An 11316-nucleotide genomic window follows, 5' to 3' on the forward strand; every position below is an offset into this window, starting at 1 on the left:
CAAGGGCCACTGGGTCTGCAAGAAGATTAAAACCGTGGCGTGCACCTAACACACACATCGTTGTGCTCTAACCACAAGATCAAAACCCTGAGGTCTTTTTAAAAAAATATTTTTTCACAAACTAAACAGGGAAATTTCCATCCAAAGGTTAGTAATAATAACCATTCCATTGCAAGAGTATTTCAATATAATGCTTCCATTCATCATAACAAAGAAGACAACTTACATTTCTGTATAAGAATGAATTAACAGTTGAATATGGGATTGCCTTATGGCTCTTCACAATTACAGAGACAATGCTATATTTTGGTGAAATATGTAGCCTCCTTGTGTAAAATATGTATGTACCTTTCACCTATTTTAGCTGTACTCTTTCTAAGCTATGCTTGAACTACAAAAAGTTTCCTCCTTGAAGTTTGGTATGTAGCAAAAGCAATTTTTTTGTTGTTGCATCTTTTCATGTGCCAACGCATTTGGCCCAATGGAAACATCCCGCTACTCTACTCGGTAACGAGTAGTCTAAAAGGGAAGAAGGATCTGTCATTATGTCTTCCGCCTTTGACCAAACATATACCCCTCGTTCTTGTCTGCTACCAGGGACCGTGTTGTCTAATATGAATGCCATCAATAGTGTAACCACCATGTTCAATGACATAAGTGCATTCATTGCAAAATTGAACTACAACAACATTAAGAAGAAACAAGAAGTTAGCAAGTTCATCACGAATTCAGGGAAATTTAAGAAGAAAAATGAGTAAAAAGTACATCTTCTATAGTAACATGTTCTTGCATACAGCTCCCATGTCATATCAAACCGCGTGCAATAGCTAAGGAGAAGTATTCGATTGAATTCATGGAAATTTAAGAAGAAAAATGAGTAAAAAGTACCATCTTCTATAGTAACATGTTCTTGCATACAGCTCCCATGTCATATCAAACCGCGTGCAATAGCTAAGGAGAAGTATTCGATTGATTATCATTAGCTTGGGCTTTTGGTTGTATAATGCACTAATGGTACATTATTTTATGTCAAACTTCAGACCATTACAGAATTCTCCATATTCCACTTCCATATAGAAAAGCAAAAGGTTAACAGCAATTTTAGTCCTTCAGTTATCTGACTAGGCACAAACCTTTAATTAATTGAAATGTACACTTTTGATCCCCTTGCTCATGAACATTCACAAATTTTCAGTATTATTAACCGTGCTCCACTGTCTAATTATCTATGAACTTAAATTGATACTCCATATTTGAGGGTAATATACTTCTAAAAGTATTTAAAATATAACGTATCTCCTACATAAAGGACTACAAACTTACATTTTAATTAACTGAAGGATAAATGTGTTTAGCTATATATCACAAGGACCAAAATCAGAATTTACCAATAGCCGAGGGACCAAAAATGCTATCCTCCCAAAATGAAATTCGGTAAACTCCAACATATGCTTGTTTTAACGAATCCAAGAGAAAAAATAAAAGAGACGAGTATGGCATGTAGGGTGAATTAAAGGGAAATAACAGAAGTCTTTAAGATGAGCTTACTTGTGCATTCCCGGTATGGACTGGTCCATTGGATGCTGCTGCATAAGGAATTAGATAGCCAGGCAAGATTAGGCCGGTCTCTGGTGCATACTGCTGAAAATAAGCGGGGACCGACAAACCAAAGAACAAGGATACACCGACAATTATAATGTTTCGGGAACTTGCATTTTGGGTATACTGCAATGTTGATAGACCCAGAGCCACAATAAGAGCCCATATGAAGCATAGTACCGCGGCTGCCAACGCTTGTGGTATAGAAGCAAGAATAGCACCAATTTTACCTACCACAGTAAATAAGAAAATAAGAGGTTACATGTCTGATAATGAACTTGCCAGCTATTCAAAGACGTCGGCAGACGGCAGCGCAATATGTAGGTACTCCCTCCATCCCAATTTATACGAAGGTGTTTAACTGGGCATGGAGTTTAAGAGAAAATAGAAGACTTTTGAAACTTTTGGTCTAAATTAAGCCATAGAAACTTTTGTGGCTATAAATCGTGTCATAGGGTAAAACAGGAAGTTTAAAGTTAAATTGTTACTAAATATAGAAAAATGTCATTTTTTTGTGACTGATTAAAAAGGAAAGAGTGCCACATAAAGTGTTCATCTTAAAAGAAGCAAATAACAAGAACATGAATTTTCAATATCTACAAGAATAGACCAGGAAGGCTACTTGGTTGCTCATAATTCTCCACTCACGTATGGTTAATGAAACATAACACTTAAAACTTATCGACTGATGCTACACGTCCCATTGATGAGAGAGTTCTTTATAGTTGAACTGCCAAACATCAGGTATTTGTCTTTCGGGTTTATGTTTATTAACAAACATCATGGACCAGAACTGCATTCTAAAAGGGGAATGGATATGGAAAAAATCTTGCATTCCACTTTCTATTCATCTAACAAGAATACACGCTTTTGATAAATGGTTAAAGAAAGTTGAGTCACCGAGTTCTGAAACTAGAGATCTTATAACGAGAACTTATTTGGTGTGAAAAGTGATGTATAGGAATGCCATAACATCAGTTGATTAACCAAATGCAGGAAGAGAATAAAGAGCTTTTATATAGTCTTCACTGAATCATACCTACAAAGGAGAAGAGGATTAAGAGAGCTGCTCCAAGCTGTACAGCCCTTCGGTTTGCCACCTTGGTTGCATTGATAGTGTGTATATTCTCTGTCAAAGTTGTTGACCCAGTCCCCGTTCCCCAAAGTCCCGCCAATACACTACAGAAACCTTCCAGACCAATCCCTCTGCTGACTATACCCGGGGTCGGGGGTTTCAAATTCATTCGTATTGCTGCGGAGTGATAACTTCCAATCTACAATGTGTAAATCTTAATCAGTAATTGGTCTTGAATTCTCAAAGACAATGAGATTAGTAAAAGAGAAATGATTTTCTTTCTTTTTACTTTATATTTTTCAAGCAACATGAAAGATTTCATATGAACCAAAAACAACAAAGAAAGAAGTTCATATTAACTCATCATTGTTTTTTGGGCAAGTTACGCACTTGGCGGATCGGCCAAAAATTATTACATTCGCTAGCCAAATATACAAAACATATACACTATTCTGTATCAAAAAAATATATTTTATGTATATTATACATCAATATACAAAAAATAACATTTACTAGCTATTATTTTGATGTGTGACTATTTATGTCAATTTCTTTTAATTTATTTAGAAGAACAAGTTTTATGCCAGAAATGCCAAATTGTGAAAACGAGACCTCGGGATGGTGAGATACCTAACTAGAATAACTTCAATATCGTAACTGACACCCCTTTATACAGGTCACTGATTACTCACCGAGTCAATGGAAGCAACTAGTGACACAATGACCATAATGATTGAAGTCCGTAATCGGAAGGTCGGTATACCCCATTGGAAAGGGTAGGGAATCCTGACCCAGGCAGCAGTTCTCATAGCATTGGAAACGTCAGTCCTACAGTGCCTCATTGTATCTGCATGCTTCCGACAAGCATCAATAAGGATGTTGGAATTTGGTATGTCGGGGCTACAGCCCTTAAAGTTATATGCACCACCAGCTGTCAGGAAAAACGCATACGCCCAAATGATTATAACACTAACAGGGACCTGCAATAATTTGTTGTTTGTTAGAACACAGATGTATATGTGATGATAGTTTTCGTAGTAGCTGAAAAATCATAATACATCTCCTGAAAGAGTTCTTACATAACAAAGGTCTTGGAACTAAATCCACTAATATTCTCTTGTTCTATGAAGGCAAAAAGAGAAAAATAAGAGGAAGAGCAGAAAATACGTACTGCATATATACGAAATACGCGGTGACCAAAAATAGATATTCCTCCAAGGTACTGCAATGAGAAATGATGAAACTTAGTGACAGAAATAATACTCCGTATACCTAGAGTTCAGAAGTGAGAAACTGAAAATCAGCTCACTATCTGAAATAAAAGAGAATATACAAACTTTTTATTTTATTTTATCAAGTTAGAAAAGATTTCATTAAATAAAGGGAAAACTCTCGTATACAAGTAGTATACCAAAAATAAAAATTACGATGAAACATTCACATGGCTACCTACCAAGGTAAAAATAAGGATAAGCAGTATCTGAGGAAGGCTGATTTCTACACAACCACCAGCTTGTGGAAAGCCATAGCTAAAAAATGCTAAACCCACCGCAGCTACTGTTGGTGCGACCACGACGGGGTTTATGAACCTGCATGATATGTTCTTAACACATATTGATTAGTTCTTGGAAGAGTCTTTAAAACAGAAGTAGAAGACTGATCCAATGCATACAACCATGAATCAAAGCTAGTCTTTGTAAAACTTTAACTTACACAGAAAATTATTAAAATGTTTACATAGATTCCAAAGTCCATTGTAGATCCCAAAATCCATTGTAATCCGTTAGTGGTTTACTTAGTCCTCTTCGATAGCATTGTACAAACTGAAATTATCTCATATTAAAAAGAAAAGCAGCTTTTCGAAGTTCTCCTAGAAAGGAAGTTCAAAAAAGGGGGCTGGTCAAGAAGTATAATGAGTAAAAGGCTCAAATATTACCGTAGCAAAAGGGACATCAAGCCACTGTAACCCAAAAAGCTTTGGAAAATTGATCCAACAATTATAGCTCCTTGTAACTCCCTCATTATGTACCTAAATTTCTGTGGACAACCAAAAAGTTTCCATCAATAAGAATCCGTCATCTATTATAAGAGCATGTAAGAAGTATATTAAATAAATTTCACATGCAGTAAATATTTACACAACATTATGAGGAATGAGCACGGTCTTCTAGAGATTTTCTATGGCACATGCAGTGTAAAGACTATAGATTGCTACTGAAGCAATTTGTTCTGGAAATGATCAACACCTTCAAGTAGTAGTAGATAAAAGAACGTAATCATTTGAACATATTCAGTACACATATAAAAATTGATATGTAAAAGAAAATTAACCTAAACAAAGTCTCATTGATATGTAAAAGAAAATTAACCTAAACAAAGTCTCACTAGGATAACTTCATTTTTAACTTACATGCTCAGCAAGATTCCGGTACTCCTCAGAATTCATGATAACTAATGCAGGAGCCAAATATACAAATGAACTCCCTTGAACTAAAGGGAGACGGGTTCCAAAATATGTGTGCAGTATTGTGGTAAGGCCAGACACTAGCAGCATCGTTGAAACGACATTGGCCGTATCTTTCTGTCACCATATGGAAAGAAATCAATGAGAGTGAAAATAAACTTGCTTACACAAAAAAAAAAAAAAAAAAGTTATTACTATACTACAATAATTCAAGTTGAAAGTAAATAAGGAAACTACTCACATCACTTCCACCCATGGTGGGAACAATAATCAGAGGGATAAAAATAAGTGAACCAGCCAATGATAAATAGAGCTGCAACCCATAGTACATAAGAGTCACTGCAGTTTAAGGACCAAAAGAAGGTAAATAGTGATCAACATAGAATCACAGGAGATACGACAGCTAATAAATTTCACCATGAAATGTGTTTATTACTTCATCAAGAATAAAATTCAGCATGACATTTATACCAGACCATAACAAGGGTAACATAGAAAATCTCAAAAGCGTGTGTATTCATTTTTCCAGTGAAAGACAATTTTGTGATCAAATAGATAATTTTGATTCTACATTATACAATGGAAGCTTCAGAGATTTGTCTAATTGATCAAAATATCTGGATTTCAGCAATGAATTCTTTAGAGTCCAGCACTATCAATGCATGTTGGATGAGGGCTCAAATGCACACAATAAGCGCTTTCTTGGAATCCTGCTAGTTAAAAGGAATTTTTTATTTGGTTCACCATGGTGCAGGTGAAAGAAGATATGACACTATGGGGAGAATACAACTTTGCCTCAAAAGGAAAAAAAAAAGTGAAAGCAACGGCAAAATAAAAAGGTAAAAACTTACTTCCACCCGGTGTTTACACCAAACCAATGAATGCAAAACATGTGTCTTTCATACAATAACTTTATTGGTTTGGTGTGAACATTGGGTGAGGCTAAGTATTTACTAACAAAAAAGTGCATATTTTATCTTTGTTTGTTTCCCTTGATGAACTGAACTAAAATAAACTGTGATCTTTATAAATTCACTTCTTTAATCTATATCTATACTACACTAAAAGTTGGAAAGCCCCTAAGTCTACAGCTGAACTACCAAAATATCCATCAAAAGTTGACTAACCATTTTACCCTTCACCATGGAGTAAAATTCTTCAATTTTATGATTAATTTGAACTACATTGAGCCGGCTAACAGAAAGAAATCTCTTATCTGCCAGTAGTTATTGCAATTGTGCTAATTATCTAAATCATTATTTACCATATCAGCCTTTTCACATTTCCAACTTCGATTATTTGCTCTGTTCAGCTTCCACCATTAATAACATTCATGTACAACCCTTTCATGTCCTTTATTGCACTTAATACAAGCGCACAACAATGTGTTGATTCACTTTATCACTTAAATTTATTTCTTTTTTTGTTAGTTGGATTTCTTAAAAAGATAAGTTCACTTTCTGTTGAATAGCTACTATCTAGGGCTAAAAACTTACGCGCACCCGACATTTACATCAAACCTCATCAACTTACGATGATTGAGTGATTTAATAATGTGAGAATATATATTAATTAACCATGGTTATGTGAAAGAGATCTATATGCAAATAAATGTCCTGCATATGTTGGTTTGGCGTAAACGTTTACTAGCCCCAATATTTACATCAAGCCAATGATAGTTATCATTGAACCATAGTTAATTAATACACATTCTCACCTTAATTCATCACTTAACCATAGAAAATTAGTATAGTTTCATGTGAACACCGGGTGTGGTTAAGTTTTTACCGTTGGTTAATCACTTGGTCTCGTAACTGGATTATGGTAATTACATATTGCAACCGGTGTTTACTAAACCAAGCACTTTAACCTTAACAACTAAAATTAAAGTGAATATACACATCACTTAACCACTATTAAGTGATAAATAAGTGTATGAAAGACATGTCTTGCATTCATTGGCTTGGTTTACATATCGGATGTAGATATGTTTTTACCATGGATCAGTGGGGTAAGTTCTCCTTTTTTTTTTTCTTTTTATTTCTTTTAGATTAGAATGACGAACAAAGTAGTTAGTGGACATATTTCTTGTTCCTATAAAACACCAAGTATTCTCATGTCTTTCTGTTTCTTAAGTTTTTTCTCTTTTGGTTATTAAGAATCAATTTTGGAATATCTCTTTAAGCAAGCCAACTAACAGAAAAAGAAAGAAATTTATCTGTCAGTTGCAGATACGCCAAATGAAAAGACAATGGGTTTTATGGAAAAAAAGGGATTTGACACTTGATTATACACCTTTATAAAGTGCAGTAAAGAATGTGAAAAGGCTATGGATGAATCTTATCAATGGTGGAAGTTGAAAGGAGCAAACGAATTAAAGTTGAAAGGTAAAAGGCTGGCAGAGTGGCATTCTAAATACTGATTAAGATAATTTACACAAGTGTAATAAGTACTGGCATATGAAACTCTTCCCCATTTACCCGGTTCAATTCAATGTAGTTAAAATCGAACATTTAATCTGAAGGTCATTTACTTTGTTGTGAAGGGCAAAATGGTCCATTAACTTTTGATGGACATTTTGGTATTCAACTCTAGACTAAGGGGCTTGCCACTTCAAGTATAGTATCGATAGATAGATAGATAGATAGATTAGTACCCATTGGGGAACCTATGTTTGTATCTACTGTAATATGACCTTTCATCGATAGATTGATAGATAATTTAGTACCCATTGGGGAACCTATGTTTGTATCTACTGTAATATGACCTTTCTCTCTGTTTGGCATTCAATGGGTCATGCCCCACTCCATTAAAGATGCCTATGAAAGCTGGATATTTTGGAGAGTTGACGAAACCATCAAAAGGATCTGCAGAATGATCCCAGCAGCAATATTTTGGTTTATATGGAAGGAAAGGAACAGCAGATGTTTTGATGGAATTTCAACTCCTACTAGTATTATAGAGGCTGGATGTCTACTTAGTCTGTTTAGTTGGCATTTTCATTCCCCTGTAAACAGTGTTGATAACTTTTTGGATTTTGTTAGCTCCCTAACACTGACTTAGCAGTGGTCTTGGTGGCACATTTTGACTGTTTCTACAGGTTTTTGCTTAGTTTCAGCTTCATTTAGTTATGTCCTGAAGCTAACAGTTAGATGTTTTGTAACTCTGCATCTTCTTGATGCCTTTCTAATGCAATTTTTTTACTTCATCAAAAAAAAAAAAAAAAAAATATGACCTTTCTGTTTTATTTTAATTCTGATAAGTCGTCTATTGTACATTGTCTGAGGTGGATTTTAAAATGCTTCTTATGCTTGAATTTACTTTCCAAAAGTAGCTTCCTTGAGTTCCTTGAGGAACTTACCCTTTCAATTCGGATCAAATAAGCCAATCCAGAAAGGTGAAGGTATTAGCCTAAAAAGTTTAATGATGACAACAAGATTTGAATGGAAAAGGACGTGTCGCTAATAAAGTTAAGTTTTCAGGCACAAAATATGCAACTTGGATCCGGCGCAAATCTGTCAAAGTCTCAAGGAACAAATGGAAGACAAGCTTTATGCAAGAGAATCAAGTTAAGATTGACTCAAGATAAAGATTTTCCAGAAGGCAATCAAGATGTTCTTCTAATGGAAAGCAAGAATTTAGCCATCATGTCCTATACCTTCCTGCAATTTATCTTCATACTTGTCCCAACTAAAAAACTAACAAGTTTGTTGTGCAGCTTATTTATCAGTTTTCACTAAATCAGACTAAGAGACTAATTTTAAAACCTCACAATTCACTTCACTCTTGTGTTTTCAGAAGGAACATTCTGTACAAATTTAAGCAAGCCAGCTAATTACATTGCCTTACCATCAAGGATTGAACACGTTATTACGGCTGTACATTTTTAGTTTTATTCTTATAAAAAGACAACCACATCATACTTCTACTTAGTGATGCCATTCCAAAAGATTCTTAAATTTCTACAAAGTTATTTGACACACAAACATTAACAAGAATCACAACCAAGTAAAAAAGGGAAAAACGATTCGTTCAAGTTAATAACAAGAGAAAACATTCAACAATCTTACAAACAAAATACATACTAACCAAGACCAGGATTTTCCCTTAGTCCACATTTTATCCGCGGAGACTTATGCCACCCTCCATAACCCGAATCCTCGTTATCGTGTCCCTCTTCTTCATCCACATTGCTATCATCCTTCCTTAGTTCTGTAACTGGAGCTACTTCTTGAACTATGTGCCCATTACCATTGCCATTTTCATTATGAGCTCTCAAAATAGGTTCCGTTTCAATTCTCCTCCCAAGATTTTCACCTCTTTCTCTTCTATTAGACCCCAAAACAGGCTCAATTTCAACCCCTCTATTCCTAGCCCTTCCCAAAATAGGATCAAGTTCAATCTTTGGAGATATAGTTTCATTTTTAGCAGCCCCTCTTTCCAAATCAAATCCAACATTATCATTACTCACATTCAAATCTCTCCCTCTTTCAGGTTCACCAGAGAAAGTTGTTGAAACAAAACCAGTTCTTTTAGCCCAAGATTTCAACTCTCTAGGATCATGACCTTTTTTTGGTACAAAAGGTTCAATCTTTGGATTTAAACCATTTTGTTTATCAACTCTTTCTTTCATTTTTGAGTTTGAACCACCTTCCATTTCACTATTTCCTTAAATGGGTATCAATAAAACACCAAAAAAATCAATTCTTTATTACCCCCACTACACAAAAACAAGAAAAGAACAAAACTTTAAGTAAAGAAAAGAAAGACTTGAAGTTTTTACAATAATGGGGGTGTCAAAGTTGGTTTTTTTGAGCTCTTGTAAACCATTAATGGCTACTATTAAGTTAGTAAGAGCTCAAAGACAAAGGCTAGCAGTACTATATTTTGATTTGTTTTTTGCTTTTCAATATTACCGCTAAGCTGTTGCTATCAAAGCTTAAGTAGGCGTTTGGCCATTGAAAACCAATATTTTTCACTTTATATGGAATTTTGAAGTTGGAGTTGAATATGAATTTGTATTTGGTTATAATTTTTATAAAAAATATTTGGTTGTTTGAATGTATCCAAAGTGAAAAAAAGTTTTAGGTGTTTTTTAAATTACAAATATAATTTCAAGTTGTATTTGTAATTTTTATGACCAAAGGCTCATTTCAAAATAAAGTGAAAACAATTTCTGTGAAAAAATTTCATAGCCAAATGGTCCTAAGTTTCTTGGAATGATATGGAAGTGTAAAGACAAGAATGCCACTATTATGTCAGTTGCCGTTGAAATAGTGAGATTTGTGATTGGAAGGTGACTATAATAATGTCCCTTTTTTGAAATAGGTGTTTTGGCTCGCTTAGTTTTGAAGCATTTGTCTATATGTTAACTCAGTTTTTGGACTCATTGAGTTGATGTTGTCATTACCTTGCAAAAGGAAAATAAATTGTCTGTTTTCCTGAGTGATTCATGGACTCGGTTATGAATTGTCATTTCCTGTAATTGGAAAAAAAAACATTTAAAAAAGAAAATCAAATTGTCTTAGCATTACTACAGCAACAACATACCCAATCTGATCCCACAAGTTGGGTCTGAGGAGGGTAGGGTGTATGCGGACCTTTACCCAGACGATCGGCTCAAAAGAAAACGTAACCATCGCAGGATTGCGTGGAAAGATTGTCTTAGTATTGTTTTACCTTTTCCTCACTTAATGTTGTGTACCTGCTTTGGAGCCCGACTAATCTGAATTCGTGCTTGAAGTTTCACTTTGAGGGTAATGCTCTACCATGAAAAGTGGTTTCATTCTTAATATTCAAATTTGAGACTTGTGTTAGTTGATCGAGGATTACTTACTACTCTACCATCATTTTTAATGATTTATTTTATTAGTTCTTAAGAGTCATGCAAAATGTTTCTTGTGAAATTAAAATTAAGAGATGAGTTTAAGTATTATGCACTGATATTATATTATATCATTAGATTACTTAAAAGGTAATTAGTAGATACCTATTTGATTGCTAGCTAAAAGTTCTTATGGCTTAAACTCTTAATGAATTAATGTGGTCTTTCCTATATATGTTATATGGAGAGGGAGGGAGAGGGACAGGTGTCTATAAATTAGAGGCTTGAATTATGACAATTAGGTCTATGTACAATCTACCCTCTGCAGATCCTGCTTTGTGGAATTACACTAGG

General features: G+C 34.6%; 1 protein-coding gene across 1 annotated transcript; it reads right to left on the minus strand.

The window, feature by feature from the left end:
• Positions 1-180: 180 nt before the first annotated feature.
• Positions 181-10076, minus strand: LOC132614353 (nucleobase-ascorbate transporter 11). Its single transcript, XM_060328779.1, has 10 exons — positions 9228-10076; positions 5380-5477; positions 5085-5255; positions 4611-4711; positions 4128-4263; positions 3846-3896; positions 3367-3654; positions 2639-2873; positions 1549-1829; positions 181-679 (listed from the first exon to the last, which is right to left on the minus strand). Exons 1-10 carry the CDS (start codon positions 9793-9795, stop codon positions 458-460), a joined length of 2151 nt encoding a protein of 716 aa, XP_060184762.1. The 5' UTR covers positions 9796-10076; the 3' UTR covers positions 181-457.
• Positions 10077-11316: the final 1240 nt, after the last annotated feature.

Source organism: Lycium barbarum, chromosome 10 (genome assembly GCF_019175385.1).
Source record: "Lycium barbarum isolate Lr01 chromosome 10, ASM1917538v2, whole genome shotgun sequence".
NCBI lineage: Eukaryota > Viridiplantae > Streptophyta > Magnoliopsida > Solanales > Solanaceae > Lycium > Lycium barbarum.

Excerpts from the sequence above, each read along its gene's own strand:
- LOC132614353 (XM_060328779.1), bottom strand. The coding sequence starts at position 9,795 with ATGGAAGGTGGTTCAAACTCAAAAATGAAAGAAAGAGTTGATAAACAA. Across the intron at positions 4,264-4,610 it reads TTGATGTCCCTTTTGCTACG|GTTCATAAACCCCGTCGTGG; the intron begins GTAATATTTGAG and ends CATATCATGCAG. Across the intron at positions 3,897-4,127 it reads TTATCCTTATTTTTACCTTG|TACCTTGGAGGAATATCTAT; the intron begins GTAGGTAGCCAT and ends TTCTCATTGCAG.